Source organism: Vicia villosa, linkage group LG6 (genome assembly GCF_029867415.1).
Source record: "Vicia villosa cultivar HV-30 ecotype Madison, WI linkage group LG6, Vvil1.0, whole genome shotgun sequence".
Lineage (NCBI taxonomy): Eukaryota > Viridiplantae > Streptophyta > Magnoliopsida > Fabales > Fabaceae > Vicia > Vicia villosa.
In genome coordinates, this window is record NC_081185.1 from 20,571,215 (window position 1) to 20,587,263 (window position 16,049).

The window sequence follows — 16,049 nt, forward strand, 5'->3', positions numbered from 1 at the left end:
AAATAACGAAATCACAAAAAACAAAAGAAACACTAAATATATGTGAAAATCATTTATTAAATTAATAGAGAAACAATAACGATTTGAATGAGTGATTTTGAGTCAAAATCGATCTTAAATCACTCCTCTCTAAGAGATAAAGAAGAAAAAAGTGACGACGTCTAAAGTTGAGAGAGCTCTAATATTAAAATGGTGCAAAAACTAAACATTTAAAACAATTTATTATTTCTATCAGCAACATTTTAAGTCGCCGCAAATAGCAAAATATTTTAATTATTGCTGCCATTAATGGTTTTGCAATTGCAGTGTAAATTAAAATTATATGTCTGATCTCAATTATAAATGAGATCAAACTTGTATGTCATATTTCTTCAATTTTTTTTTATCAAAACTCAAAATTTCAAAATTCAAAAATTCAATTTAGTTTGTAATGAAAAACTTTAACATCAAGTAATTTTGACCGATATATTTGAAATACCTCACAATTAAAATTCACATCGAAATGACCGCAATATCCATCGCAACAATCACAATATATAATCGTAACCGCAACATCTGCAGCAGCAAGCGCAATACCCATCACAACAATCACAATAATCGTAACCGCAATATCCGCAGCAGCAAGCACAATTTAAAACCATGCTATTAGTAGCAATCATCACTAAATGTATAGGAAGTTATCATCATCTGTAATAGCAGTGTTGAATATAAATTGCAGAATCAGTTAACATCAGCAATCTGCCGAAGTTGTTGCAAGTACATTTCAATTTCTTGAATGCATTCTACTAACCATATTCATATAATCTCAAACCAAAAGACAAATAACATCTCAAACAACAAAACTCCAAAACTAGTGACACTATAACAAAACACCACACAGTAGAATCAACAAGAAACATTTAATATGTAGATCCCAACACAATAGAGAATTGGTCCACCATAGATACCAAGATCACAATACTGTACTTTAACCTTGCCTAGCAAATTGATAATCATGATTTTCTGTTGAAAAAATAAATAATTCCATTCTTGAAAAAAAAAACATTTCAAAATTTATGTCGATACAATCTACCATCGAGTAAAGACTATTCAAGTGTCGTTAATCTAGCTCAGTTAGTACCAGCGTAAATCCGATTACATAGATGCTTCCTTTGAAATAAATAATTTTATTATATATGTCTCATTATATTTGATTTTAATTGCTTATTTGAATTTCTTACTATAGAATTAGAAATATTTCAAAATATAAATCTTACTCAATCTGCACACTTGCAACAAAAAGCTCTTTAATTCTGCTGTACTTGCTTCTCTTATCACCAACACCAAGTGGTGGTATATAACTATAAGTAATAGATACAGCTTCTTAAATATTTCCAATATGTCAGTTAATGTTAACTATAGTTTTTCAACAATAAAAATTATATAAAATATAATAGAATCTAATATAATTAAAGTTGAACTGTAATATATATAATTTATATAATTTATATAATATCAACCACACTTTAAATATTGGCTAGAAATAATACACGCAGCATATATATCTTTTGAAGCCAAATTGTCACATGCCCTTGGCTGATCTTTGAGAAAAACAAAAGCAATAAAAATTCAGTACAGAAAAACAGACATTGTCCAAAGTGAAAAATAGGGCAGAAAAATTAAAATGTCCTCAAATGATAAAATGATTCCTTCTTAAAGCACTTTTAGAATAGTTCATTCTGATCTCAGAATATGCTGATATATATACATCAGCTAATATCTATTTGGACTGTTATTGCATTCTTCCCATGATTTTCCAAAGATTTGAAGCCCTAGAAAATCAAAACCTAGAAATTGTAAGTATCAAAAAATTAAAAATTAAAAAATATTAAAACAATTATTATATATTGATAGATAAAATTACCTGATGATAGATTCATTCTTGATATTGTAGAAAAGTTGGATCTTCCATTTCCAGCAGCATTGTTGTTATTATTAGTATCCCAATTTGGTGTTAACATTGGAGAGTCATTGTGATCAAAACTTACTTCCTTAGGCATCAAATTAGAGTTTTGTTGATGATGATGTGAAGAAGATTTCTTCAACTTTCTCTTAATCACAATTGATTCTTCTATAAAGTTAAAGATATCATCTCTTTGAACTAGTTTCGAATTTTCCTCGTCGTTCGGCATCAATTGATGAAGAATTTGTTGTTGATTATGCTCAGTTTCTGGGTACTTTTCCTTCAAATCTTGAATCTTCATTTCACCTGTTCTTTCTCTTGCTCTTGCTCTTGCTTTTTCTCTTGAGTCTTTCATCTTTGAAGATTCTTTCTGTGCCCTTTTCATTTTTCTCTCTTCGTCTTCTTCTCCGTCGGACGAAGAAGAAGAGAAGCTATGATCATCAACACCATCCTCACCAGAAGCTATACTGTTTTTGCTTCTGGTTAACTCTTCAATTGCTTCTTTTGATTTGTTGAAAAGCCACTCCAGTGTGTTGCTAGCTTTGTCAAACCCTAACATGTCTTGAAGATCGAAGAACTTCCGCGCTATCTCGATCGAGAGTCTCACCCTTCTGTCTCTCAAACCTTGAGATGTATGAATCTTGCTGTGCCGGTCTTTCTTCGCCGGTTTCTTCACCGGCTTTTTGGCAAGCAAATTCGAGAAGTTGTAATGAGAAGAAGCACTTAGATCTTGTTTCAACATTGCAGCATAATCAGCAATAGCCCAATTTGTTAGAGTTTCAGGATTCATAGGAACATGATGATGATGATGTGAAGTTTGTGTGAATGGAACAGAAATAGTTGGATCATGAAGAAAAGTGTTGATATTGTTGTTGGTATTGTTGATTGAAGAAGCATTTTGTTGATCAGGGGTAAGGTAAGTAAAAGGAGGGTATGAATGTGAAGATGAAGAAGAAGAAGAATTAGGATTATAATTAGGGTAAGAACCTAAAGAGCAATAAGTGGAAGGAAACATTTGAAACCCTAGTTTCCTGTTTTCACAACAAAAAAGCACAAGAGATATAGCTATGTTCTTATGGGATATAGTGAAGTAGCTTATTCAAAACAGCTTTTTACACATATAATAAATTTTTAATGGAAAGGAACTAGTTACTAGTTAAGGACTTAAAGAGAAGCTAGAAGAAGAAAAAAAATGAGAAAGATAGGGTAAGGGTTTTTATTTTTGCCAATGATATGGAAAGTAAGAAGAATAAGACTCCATATTTATCTGGGTTTAGATGGACAGGGCTCATGGGTGGGTACTCTTGAAGAAGAGAGAGAACTCTAATTCAATAAATTTAATTTAATAAGTCAAATAGTAAAAAAAAAGTTGTATAAATGAGGGGCAATTGAGAAATGGGTGATGGAGTAATTTTTTTAATTAATATAAATGAGTTTAAACTGTTGATTTAGGATTTAATTTCTAGAAGCAACATTTATTTATATGTATATATATTTTAAACAAATTATTTGATATTTATAAATTGACAATTTAAAAAAAAACAATAAAAAATACTTCAAAGATATTTAAGTGTTGAATGTGTAATTAGTAAATTTAAATAAAAAAATTGATTTTAACCATATTATGACAAAATATATATATAATCCTATTTAAATATGGTTTAACTATAACAAAATTTTAGATCTTCTGAAGTAGCAGTGCTTTATCATCACCTCTGAATCTTAGAAAATGTTTTGGTAGGTTAGAATTAAATATTCAAATTCAAATTCATTAGAAGATTGTGGATATTTAATTTTAGAGAAAATGGATACAATATTGATTAATTTTAAAATGTCAACTAATAACTATTATATATTCTTTTAAGTTAAATTGAAAAAATTTAAATTACTTATATGATATAACATAATAATATATTTTTTATTATTAGACGGTGTAAATTTTTTTTCAGTGAGTCAATGTCAATTAAACCCTTTATTTTGATGTTTATTTTTTTATAATTATAATAAATATTATATAAAAAGAACTAATACTAACCTGTGCCATTATTTTTTCTAGATGATAAAATCAAATATTCACAATATTATATATAAATTAGTCTTAATTAAAATTAATTATTTATTCAACTATTTGAATTCAATTAAAATTTGGCTCTATTAGATCAAATATATTTTAGTCAAATTTAAATTTATAATGGTCTCTTTATATATACTATTGAATATGCAATGATGAATTGTGATTAGTGCAATGTAAAAAGAAAAGAAAAATGTAAGAAAACGTAGGATAAAGACACACATAATTGACGGGTATTTAGGCTTATTATAAGGGAGCAACGTAAGCATCACAGGGTCATATCATTCATTCATTCAACTTTTGAGCTCGTTAGTATATTGTCGTATATAGAAAGAGAGACTTTAGTTTAGGGTTAGGGTTATCCTTCGTTTTGCAGAGAATTTAGAAGGAATGATGAAAGATTAAAAGTAGATTATGGATTGTAAATTAGTAGTACTATATGCATACACACGTGTTTGGTTTTTGGCTTGTTGCTGAAAAAAGGTTGTAGGGGCTGCAGAAGAAAAATTAAATAATTACTAATAATATAGAAGAAAGTGAGATAGAGAGAATTCGTTGGATTCACTTTCTAGCTAAAAGGGCTATAGAGTTAAAATAATAGTAATTGTAAGAAGCTGTAATAAGTAGGGTTAACTGCTTCTACAGTCTAGTTTTTTACTATTTTATTATATTTTATACTTTTTACAATGGAGAGATATCTTAAGATCTTATTAAGGAAAATTCTTTGGCCACCTCCCAATCTTCTAGCTCACCTCTGGTGAAAAACTCAGAATACCCCTGACTTCGGAAATGAACTTTCAAAATGCAAGGAAAAGGTGTTTTCGGAGATGCATCTCCGAAAGCGTCTTTTTTTTTTAAAATTTGACTTATTTCGGAAATACACTTCCGAAAACACCATTTAGGAAGTTCATTTCCGAAATATTCTGCGTTTTTCAGATTAAGCAAAACAGCCCCCTCCCCCAAATCATTTACCCTAAACTTCTTCCAAACTCACACCCCAAGAGATTTTTGTGCAAACCAGTTCCAAGCTACCTCAAAGCCTCCATCTACTTGCTCTATTACATTCAAAAGTCCTCCAATCCATTCAATTGGTAAGCATTTTGATTTTTAGATCTATGATTAAAATGTATATTAGGGTGTTTACAAATAGCAAAAATTGTATTAGGTTAGGTTTATACTGATATTTAGGATGTTTAGAATGTGTAGAAATAAGTTTGATGTTTGGTTTAGGGGTCTGCCATTGGAGGCTGCAGAGAAGTTCTGCGAAGGGGTGTTTCGGAAGTTCATTTCCGAAAACACCTCCATCCCAGTTTTCGGAAATGAACTTCCGAAATGTATCAGAAGTTCAAATTTTTTTGTTTTTTATTTTGTCTCGCATATTAATCGATTTCAATTGTTTACAGGAACATGTCAGGCAACCAACCAGCACGAATCAAACAGGGAAATTCAAGTTTGTGCTAATCATATTCAATTGCGAGTGGCTGATAAGGATCTACACCACTTTTATCTTCCCAATTGACCGTAACTGAAAATGATTAGCACGAACTTGAATTTTCCTTCCCAATTCGTAACTTCGGCAGTAAGGCTCTCGATGAAGATCAGAGCCGAACTCAAAGAGAACAGAAATAAAATGTGTGAGTATAGAAAAAGAGTAAAGATGGAGAATGATTCGGATGTGATTGAAAAAAAATGGCAACCAACCAGCACGAATCAGACAGGGAAATTCAAGTTTGTGCTAATCATATTCAGTTGCGAGTGGCTGATAAGGATCTACACCACTTTTATCTTCCCAATTGACCGTAACTGAAAATGATTAGCACGAACTTGAATTTTCCTTCCCAATTCGTAACTTCGGCAGTAAGGCTCTCGATGAAGATCAGGGCCGAACTCAAAGAGAACAGAAATAAAATGTGTGAGTATAGAAAAAGAGTAAAGATGGAAAATGATTCGGATGTGATTGAAAAAAAATGGCAACCAAATTATATGTCGCATATTTTATTTGGCGTTTGCGTTTAATTAAAATGCGAGACTGTTTAAGAAAAAACATAAAAAAAAAACACAGCATAATTCGGAAATGAGCTTCCGAATTCACCCCCCATGAGGTGTTTTCGGATGTTCATCTCCGAACGCACCCCCCATGAGGTGTTTTCGGAGATGAACTTCCGAATTAAGGAAATTTTTAAAAAAAAAAAGAGCTTCGGAAGTTCATTTCCGAAGCAGGGGTAGTTTGGGTTTTTCGCTGGGGGTGACCCCCCATAGGGAGGTGGGTAAAGAAAAAATCTCTTATTAATCATTCTTTAAATATAAGATTTTTTTTTATAAAATAACAAAAATCAAGAAATATAGGAATGTGTAGATGTGTGAAGGTGACATGAGTCAAATGACGTCGGATTTATTCGGTGTCTTCTACCTATTTTCGTCTTCTGGTATGTGTGTTTCTCCTTAGTTGTTAGATTTGTATTATACTTAGTTTTTCTGGCTATTTGGTGTAGTTGAGCTCCTTCTAAAGTCATAGTTTTCTCTTGCCAATTTTTTCAAGATCGTATCCCAACCAGAGTTAACTTGCTTAAGAGGGGTGTCCCTCTGGCTTCTGGAACTTTTTCCAGTCCCTTTTGCTCGTTACATGTTGATTTGTCATCCTATCTCTTTGTGACTTGTTAGATAGCTTTCTCTGTTTGGTATAGGATCTATAGGTGGTTGTGGTGGTGCACTATATTGCCTAGTGATATCTTGACAATTTTTCAGATGTTTATCTCCTTGTCTTTTGTTTCTAAGACTAGAGGGAGGTTGAGGATGGTTTGGAATGTTGTGGTTTGGTATAATTGGAAATCTTGGAATGATATAGTTTTTTCAGGATCTTCGGTGACATCAAAAGTCTTGGAAGACATGGGCATCTTCTTGGCATGAAAATGGTATCTTGGCAGGTTTGTGGTAAATTTGTGTGCCTTCTCAGTCTGGCTAGAGAACCCTATATTGTTTCTAAATCAATAGGGGTGAGTGGTTTCGACCTCCATTGGATGTATTCTTGTTTAGTCTTTTGTGGTTTTGGTGTTCTTACAAGTGTCCTCAGATGAGAGAGTTCTAGCCTTGACTGATATTGGTTTCTTTGTGTGCTTTTATTTTGTAGTTTTGCTTTAGAGCCTCCCTTTTTTTGGATGTGTTTGTTTTTAGCTTGTTGCTATCTTTGTTCTTATTGGTTTTAATCTCGAGTTTGGTATTCCTTGTGCCTTTTTCTAGGGTTTCCTTGTACTTGACCGTAGTGACGGTCTTTTTTTTTTTTTTTAATATTATACCTCGTTTGCCTTTTAAAAAAAGATTTTTAATAATAAACTAAAAGAATTAAGTCCACAAACTCCACCTTAATTTGGTGGTAGAAATTGATATTGCTAAATTAGACGTCATCATCAAGATTCGAACTCTGATACTCACATATGTGTATGTAAGTTTCTAGTAATTACTATCACTTCGTCTATAAAACTAAAAAAATTTCAAGAATTTAAAAAATCGTTTAAAAGAAATTTTATATACGAGGCATTGTTTTTAAGTATTAAGACTAACAATGAATCGAACCAACTCGAAATTTTATGTTGATGCATTTTTATAAGATACACTCTCTTGATATGTTCAATAACGTGTAATCTCTATATCGAGAGGCAATGCTCCCTTGGCTTATTGGTTGGTTCGTAAATATTTCTTAACTTCGCCCCCTCTTTTTGTTTCTTTGTTTGATTCCTTTGTTTCCCTTCTGTTTATTCCTTCCATCTTAAACCCTCTATAATTAATTGCCTTACTGATGAATAGCTTTACATCATATTGTATGAACTTTCCGTCCCTTGCCTATAGGGTGTTAAAGGTTTTACTGGATCTGATTCCATAATACTTTTGACGAATTTGAACCTATTTTGTTGGATTCATAGACTTACACCACTAGAAAAACAGTTTTTAGCACCGGCCGTTTGCAAACGCCAAAGGTGAAAAACAGACACTAAATACGAGTTTAGCGTCAGGGTCGAGCCTTGGATAATACCCTCGAAGCTAATGCGTAGCATCGGCCACAGAGAAGCCGAGGCTTAGTGGACACTAACATGTTCGACGCTACATTTTTCCCAAAAACAGGAAAAGTCAAAATTTATCTTAGCGTCGGGCGAGCCTACTCTAAAGTCAACATAGAAAAGTCATCAATTTCTCTTAGTGTCGGCTTCGCCGACTCTAAAGTCAACTAAGGAAAGTAAACAGAACATGTTAGCGTTGGCCCAACCGACTCTATAGTATCACTTCTTCAACTAATTAATATGCACTTCTTCATATTCTCGTCAACGCCCATGAATAGTATAACTTATCTATTGACCATCTAGATATAGGATCATAGTGGCCCGCCTTTTCCCTGTCTGTTGGATCTTTGGCTTTCTACTAACCTGAGTTGCCTTCTCGATGCCGTCAAGTGTACGAAATACAAACACTTTATGGGGTCAATATTCAAATGAAAATATTGGAACTAGAAGGAGATGTCTTATGGGCATTTCATGGAACCGAGAAACCAACCCAAGTTAGTGGAAAGCCTAAGAACCATCAAACAAGGGAAAGACATGTTTATACGATCCTACATTGAGGGGTTCAACATAGAAGCAATACTAGTAAATGACGCCAATAAGAATAGGCAGAAGCAACTGTTAATTCTATAACTTCAACTATGATCCACATTTGTCAATAACTCTAGGAATTTCGAGGGAGGGGAGTATAATTTACTTTTTATTTTAGTTTAAAACTTTTGAAAATATAAAGAGATATCTTAAAATCTAACTTGTCATTATTTAAATATATGATTTTATTATTATAAAATAAAAAATTGGAAAAGATGGGAAATTGTTGAATAATTCATAATAAGGATATAAAAGAATTCATGGTAGTATTAACAGGATCTAATAATTTTTAGGATTAAATAAGTTTTTGGTCCCTATAAATATTGCAGTTTCATTTTTAGTCCCTCCTGAATTTTGGCAACGGTTTTCGATGGTTTTGACAACGGTTTTTTTGTAAAAATCGTTGCCTAAAGACAAGGAGGGACTAAAAATAAAAACTACAATATTTATAGGGACCAAAAACTTATTTAACCCTAATTTTTAATACTAGGTGTGGTTTAAAACAACTTTCATCATATATATATATATATATATATATATATATATGAGGAGGGATCAAATTACACCCTAAGAGTTACACCACGAGTTACACTCATTCAATAACTACATTTCGGATAAATATTTTTTAAATTCAACCGTTGGATTGAAACATAATATCATATAGATCATACCTATAAAGTTTGAGCTTAATCTATAATGATTTGCTATACCATCAAGATATCCATAAATTAACGTCAAAATGAGCTTTCATATAACGTTAATTTTGATGTAATTCAATGACATAGTAAATCATTATAGATTAAGCTCAAACTTCATATGTATGATCTATATGATATTAAGTTTCAATCCAACGGTTGAATTTACAAAATATTTATTCGAAATGTAGTTATTAAACGAGTGTAACTCGTGGTGTAACTCTTCGGGTGTAATTTGATCCCTCCTCTATATATATATATATATATATATATATATATATATATATATATATATATATATATATATATATATATATATATTCATTATTTTGTTGGGAAATTAATAAAACAAATAAATTTAAGAGAACGAGGAAGCACACTTACCAAAGAAAAAAAGAAAAAAATATTTAAATATAAAATTTATAAATATATTTTTCAATATTTAGTTTTACACAAAATTACAAACTCTCTAATACTATTTCAAAATTTTAAGAAGAAAGTTGTGAACTCTTCGAACTAATATTTTTGTACGGAAAAATGAAAAACTGTTTCACCTATAATTTTTGGACAAAAAATTTACATGCCCTCTCACCTATATTTTTTTGACGGAAAAATTAAAAAAATTTCTCAACTTTAATTTTTTGATAGAAGAATTGCAAACCCTCTTAACTATATTTTTCGATGAAAAAATTGCAAATCTTCTCCACCATAATTTTTGGACGAAAAAATTACAAACTCTCTATATTACAAAATTTTGGACGTAAAAATTGTGAACTTTTTCTAAACTTTCGCATTACACACAACTACGCTAACCACATTACAGTCACAAGGCTGGAGCTATAGATACGAAGAAAACTAAAACTAACTCTTTCTATTTATATTAATACTCAAAAAAAATTCCTACAACCTAATGTGAGAGTTAGATAAATATATTCTTTAGCACAACATATCATCCATTCATCAAAAGTCTCACATTATTCATTTTGTCATCAACTTCAACTTCATCTTCAAAGTGTTTAATATTAATATAATGATTAACCGCACCCGTAAAAATTATTATTCTTCATTTTTTGTTTTCTCTTTTTCTTTTCTCAATCACAACTTTTGCTACCATTCATTCATCCCCTAATTGAGAACCTTATCTCCTTTTGTCATCCCAAATCATCCATTCATCAAAAGTCTCATATTATTCACTTTATTATTAACTTCATCTTCAGAGTGTTTAATATTAATATAATAATTAACCGCACCCATAAAAATCATTATTCTTCATTTTTTGGCTTCTCTTATTCTTTTCTCAATCACAACTTTTGCTACCATTCATGCATATCATTATTCTTCATTTTTTGTCTTCTCTTCTTCTTTTCTTTCGTACTCCTTTTATCGGAACCTTATCTTTGATACCAATTGTTGCAAAGTAGCAAAAAAAAAATTTAAAAATTAAAACTCGCAAATATATCATTCAAATTCTAATTTTTAAAAGGAAAAAAATTACAAAACCCTCTCATACAATTGCAATGTTTCAAGGAGAAAATTACAAACCCAACAAACTATAATTTTTCAACGAAAAAATTGTAAATCCTCTCAACTATAGTTTTTATACAAAAAATTAGAAACCTATCAACTACAATATTTGAAAAGAAAATTTACAAACCCTCTCAACTACAATTTTTTAATGAAAAAATTACTAACCGTGTCAACTATAATTTTTTGGCGGAAAAATTATAAACTATTAATAAACCCTTACATAAGACATAACTACACGGACCCCATTACACTCACAAGGTTGAAGCTATTGCAGTGAATAAAATTCAAATTAACTTTTTCTATTTATATTAATATTGAAATTCTTTTTTCTTTCCACTACTCGACGTGAGACTTGGGTGAATATATTCTTTGACATAACATATCATCTGTTCATCAAAAGTCTCACATTCATCACTTTCTCATCAATTTCATCTTCAAAAAATTTATGATCAATATAACAATTACCCATTTTCTCTAAAAAATGACTCTTTATTTTTTTTTATTCTCTTTCTTCTTTCTTTGATCGATACATTCGTTTTTCTTTCTTCCTCCATTGATCAAAACTTTACCTCGAATATCAGTTGTTAAGAAAGTAGCAAAGAGACAAATTTCTGCGAACGCATAAGCACACCCATAAAAGAAGAAACAAAAGAAAAAAAAATTTAAATTAAAACTAAAAAATTAATATTCAACTTCTAATTTTTACAAGGATAAAATTACAAAACCTTCTCATGCATTTGCAATTTTTTCAAGAGAAAACTGCAAACTTTTTGAACTATAATTTTTAAATGGAAAAATTACAAAACCTTCTCAATTACAATTTTTGGACGAAAAAATTGCAAACCCCCTCTACTATAATTTTTTGAAGAAAAATTTGCAAGCCCTCTAAATTATAATTTTTGGATGACAAAATTGCAAATCCTCTCTAAAGTCTGACATGACACACATTTACCTAAACCCATTATACTCACAAGGCTAGAGTTGTTGTCATGAAGGAAACTAAAACTAACCTATTTATATTAATACTCCAATTCTTTCTTCTTTCAACTATCCAAATAAATACATTCTTTAACCTTGTTTGTCGGTATATATATGATCTTTTTGTAATAGAATTGAATAATTCTTTTTTGTTGGCGAGCCTTTGGCAAGGACGGTGGTAGTTTTACTCTTAATTCAGATCTTAGTAATAAATTTATTAAAAAATATTATTAATTTTTTAACAAGAATCACCATTAAAATTTACCCAATTACCATTTCTCTGTGAATAATTTTATCTTGCAATTTGATTTGAACCGATTTAATTTACGATTTTTTTAAATTGATATTTAAATATTCAAATATGATCACTGTAATTGATATTTGCCATCATCTTAGATCAGAGAATTTATTCACACTGTATACTTGGAGTATAATTTTTGCTTTGCACAACTCCATTGATAATCTTTTTAAATCTTCGAGGTGCGAAACATTGCGAAACATACCTGCAAAATACTAAGGTTTCTCATTTAGTATCCAAATCTCACCATTACCTTCCTCGTAGGATTCTTTTTAGCAGATTTCATCCTCTTTGTTGAAAGTGAGTTCTTTTATCGTTCTCCTCAAGATTGATGTATCTCCTCTTTCAAATATTTTCCAGAAAGATGCTTCTTTTTCACAGTTTCTTAAGCATGAAGTTCCTTCATTTGATGTTGAATCTTTCAAAGATGGTTCAACTACTAAGTATCTTTTGAAGGATTCCACATGAGTTTTTTTAGGAATATGTTGAAGTTGATGATTCTTTATTTTCTAAGCTCGCATCTTAGAAAATAAATTATGCTATTTCTCTATGATTTTCTTCTTCTTTGATTTTCCTTCAAATACATGAAGACTCCTGTCTTGATGTAAGGATTGGATTAAACTTTCAATTCTTAATTCTTAGATATTGGTTTGTGACAAACTTTCCAATATAGGTTCCAATATTTCTAAATTTTTAAAACCATCTAAGAGTGACATCTTCATCTTCTTTGTCTCGTATGTTCATCTCCTCTTATTCAATACTTAGAGAGACTCCATATATCATTTCAAGAGTATCCACTAGTACAAAAATGTTAATTTACACCCGTTTTTTATTAAATTTACACCCATTATTTTTAATAAAAATCGGGTGTATATCCACAGGGTGAGAAATGTCTAACGAATTTACACCCGTTATTTTTAACAAAACTCGGGTGTAATTGGGCGTAATTACGTTTTTAATTACACCCTGTTTTATCAAAAATCGGGTGTAATTACGTTTTTAATTACACCCTGTTTTATCAAAAATCGGGTGTAATTACGTTTTTAATTACACCCTGTTTTAATAAAAATCGGGCGTAATTGGGCGTAATTACGTTTTTAATTACACCCTGTTTTAATAAAAATCGGGTGTAATTGAGCGTAATTACGTTTTAATTACACCCTGTTTTAATAAAAATCGGGTGTAATTGGACTTAATTACATTTTAATTACACCCTATTTTAATAAAAATCGGGTATAATTGGGCTTAATTACGTTTTAATTACACCCTTTTTTAATAAAAATCGGGTGTAATTGAGCTTAATTATGTTTTAATTACACCCTATTTAATAAAAATCGGGTGTAAATATGTTCTTAATTACCCCCTATTTTAGTAAAAATCGGATGTAAATACGCCATTTATAAATGAACAATTATATCTATTTACACCCTATTTCATAAACACCATTTAGTTATATTTTATTTTCAGTCATAATATTGTAAATACTATAAAATCATACGCATAAAAATCATATTTTAACTAAGTCAAAATATTTTTAATATTAACCAAAAAATATACAAAATCATGGACAGTCATAATATTTCAAGTATTATAAAATCATACACATAAAAATTATATTTTAACTAAGTCATAACACTTTTTTCATATATAATTTTACGCCATGCTTGACGGTTAGCTTCGGTGCTCTAGAATCTTTGTGTTTCATCTGAACCCCATGATTACCACTTTCCTTAAGCAATTTCCCAAGTTTACCGCATTTCTTAGAAGTAAACTCCTTCAATACATCTACAACCAACAACCAAAGTTAATGTACACCATCATTTTCAATTATTATAAAAATAAAAATAAAAACAAAATAAAAACATTATTAGCGTTATTGTACCTTCAAAGCTGATCATATCTTGTATGCACATTCCGCTATGAAACAGGGTAGTCCCCAAAGCAAGATGAGCTTCATTGTTCTCTGCATAATAGAAACAAATGTATTTTGTTATGTTTTTCTATTTCAGATAAAAGGTGTTAGCTTTTTCAATGATGTAACTTAAAACTATATTTGAATATTGACCATGTAATTACTCTTACAATTCCTAACAATAAGAGAATGGAAAGAAAACACATCAGAACTATTATACAATTGCCATATTTAGTTATACATAATTATAATATAACATTAAAAGAAAAAACAAAATTAAATTAGAACATAGAAATTTAGTTATGTGAATTGGTGTATAGTGTACAAATTCGAAGGATTCTAAGAAATAAAAATGGAAAAAAGAACTACTATCCTTATTTGTATTATCCAAAATTGTTAGAAATCTTCAAAATAGCATAAAAATAAAAATGGAAAATAACAAATACCTTATACGTAGAAATACTTTATAACAATGGTTTAATTCGCTGTATATGAATAAACAAGATTAAATTTTAAATGCATGCAATTGCCTTCTCATTCTCATATCTATATATATATCCCATTCTCATAGTTTAGAATTATATCTTTTGCAACTCATTTTCGTTGTTCTTCTTTGCGAGAAATTTCTCTGTGTGTCCTTTTATCAATCACAATATGAACACTATCAACAACAACACCAATTTAATTGTGATGGACGGGTCTAGTAACAGAGATTTTGAAGACTCTGATTTAAGCTTTGCCTTCAACAATTCTAAGGTTCTCAAGTTTTTCAAATCAGCCCTTGGGAGAAATAGTAGATATGATCACCGCTGTATTAAGAGAGATGATAAACTATATGTGAAAGCTAGAACTACAAGTTTTAACAAATGAGTTATCTTCTACTATTTGCATCTTCTAATCAAGCATTATGTACCTAGTCAATAAAATGAATGTAGGAGGGAACAGAACTAACCAGCATAACCATGAAAGCATCGACATTGTCCCAACTCTTGATTACAAACTCCCAGACCACTGCAGTCATTTTTGCACTCATTTCCACCTATTATCTGTAACCATTCATGTTACAAAGCAGAGAAATTTCACTTTTGGTAACCACAAATTAACTCAATGCCAATAACAATCATAAAACTTCACCATAAATTTCTGAAATAACAACTTGGAAAATCACTTGTCTCACCTCAGAAACGTTGATTTCCTTTGTAACAGAATCACAACCTGCAAGCCACCGACCAATCTCATCCTTCCACGGCGCACCCTTATAAGCAACCGAACCGTGCAAATCACCCGGGAACCGAATCTTCAAATCAATCGCAGGTTCATCCCAACCACGCTTGCTAAACAACTCCACCGATGCATTACTCGAAACACATGAATTTGAAGCTAACTTAAAATAATCTAAAGACGGCGTCAACGGAAACAAGAACAAATGAACTACAGAAGCCAATGCCAAAACCGAAGCAATCGTCGCGGCAAGAGACCAAGAACACCTCCAGGTTTTCATGGAGAACAAATCTAACAGGTCTCTTGCCATTCGCGAAACCGAATCACTACAAAACAATAATCTTATCTAATTCATCAATCTCTCTTGACATCATAACCTGAAAACATCAAGAATCAACAATCAACAATAAAATAATAGTATAGAGTATAACAATAAAATAATAGTATAGAGTATAGTATCTTCCTTACAATGACAGTAATCAGAATCACAGAACCCTAACCATAACAAACAGTGATAATTTAGAACTACTATTACAAAACCCTAGTTAAGTATTGAAGATGTTAAAAAAGAATAAAAATAGAAATTGAATAAAGAAATGAAATAATGATTGATGATAACGTGAGTTCTGACATTAGCGTAGTGAAGACTCACATTTCACGGCATTCACAGCAATTCACAGCAATTCTCAAGTTTTCCACTGTCATTTCAACCATGCCAGAATACCTGGCATGCACCGTATTATTATGCTCCATCATCCTTACTAC

General features: G+C 30.7%; 2 protein-coding genes across 2 annotated transcripts; both read right to left on the minus strand.

Moving 5' to 3' along the window:
- Positions 1 to 1,502: 1,502 nt before the first annotated feature.
- On the minus strand, positions 1,503 to 3,264 carry LOC131611315 (transcription factor DICHOTOMA-like). The gene is made up of 2 exons (XM_058883364.1): positions 1,904 to 3,264; positions 1,503 to 1,811 (listed from the first exon to the last, which is right to left on the minus strand). The coding sequence occupies exons 1-2, from the start codon at positions 2,955 to 2,957 to the stop codon at positions 1,753 to 1,755; spliced, it is 1,113 nt and encodes a 370-aa protein (XP_058739347.1). The 5' UTR covers positions 2,958 to 3,264; the 3' UTR covers positions 1,503 to 1,752.
- LOC131613335 (uncharacterized) lies at positions 2,966 to 15,655 on the minus strand. The gene is made up of 5 exons (XM_058885015.1): positions 15,241 to 15,655; positions 15,016 to 15,109; positions 14,034 to 14,114; positions 13,811 to 13,936; positions 2,966 to 2,973 (listed from the first exon to the last, which is right to left on the minus strand). The coding sequence occupies exons 1-5, from the start codon at positions 15,592 to 15,594 to the stop codon at positions 2,966 to 2,968; spliced, it is 663 nt and encodes a 220-aa protein (XP_058740998.1). The 5' UTR covers positions 15,595 to 15,655.
- Between the last annotated feature and the right edge of the window lie 394 nt (positions 15,656 to 16,049).

Bases quoted from the DNA above. Each gene is read 5' to 3' on its own strand.
- LOC131613335 (XM_058885015.1), bottom strand. From the start codon at position 15,594: ATGGCAAGAGACCTGTTAGATTTGTTCTCCATGAAAACCTGGAGGTGT. The intron at 15,110-15,240 runs GTGAGACAAGTG...GAATGGTTACAG, and splicing joins AGGAAATCAACGTTTCTGAG to ATAATAGGTGGAAATGAGTG. The intron at 13,937-14,033 runs GTACAATAACGC...TGTTGGTTGTAG, and splicing joins AGATATGATCAGCTTTGAAG to ATGTATTGAAGGAGTTTACT.
- LOC131611315 (XM_058883364.1), bottom strand. From the start codon at position 2,957: ATGTTTCCTTCCACTTATTGCTCTTTAGGTTCTTACCCTAATTATAAT. The intron at 1,812-1,903 runs GTAATTTTATCT...TTGATTTTCTAG, and splicing joins AAGAATGAATCTATCATCAG to GGCTTCAAATCTTTGGAAAA.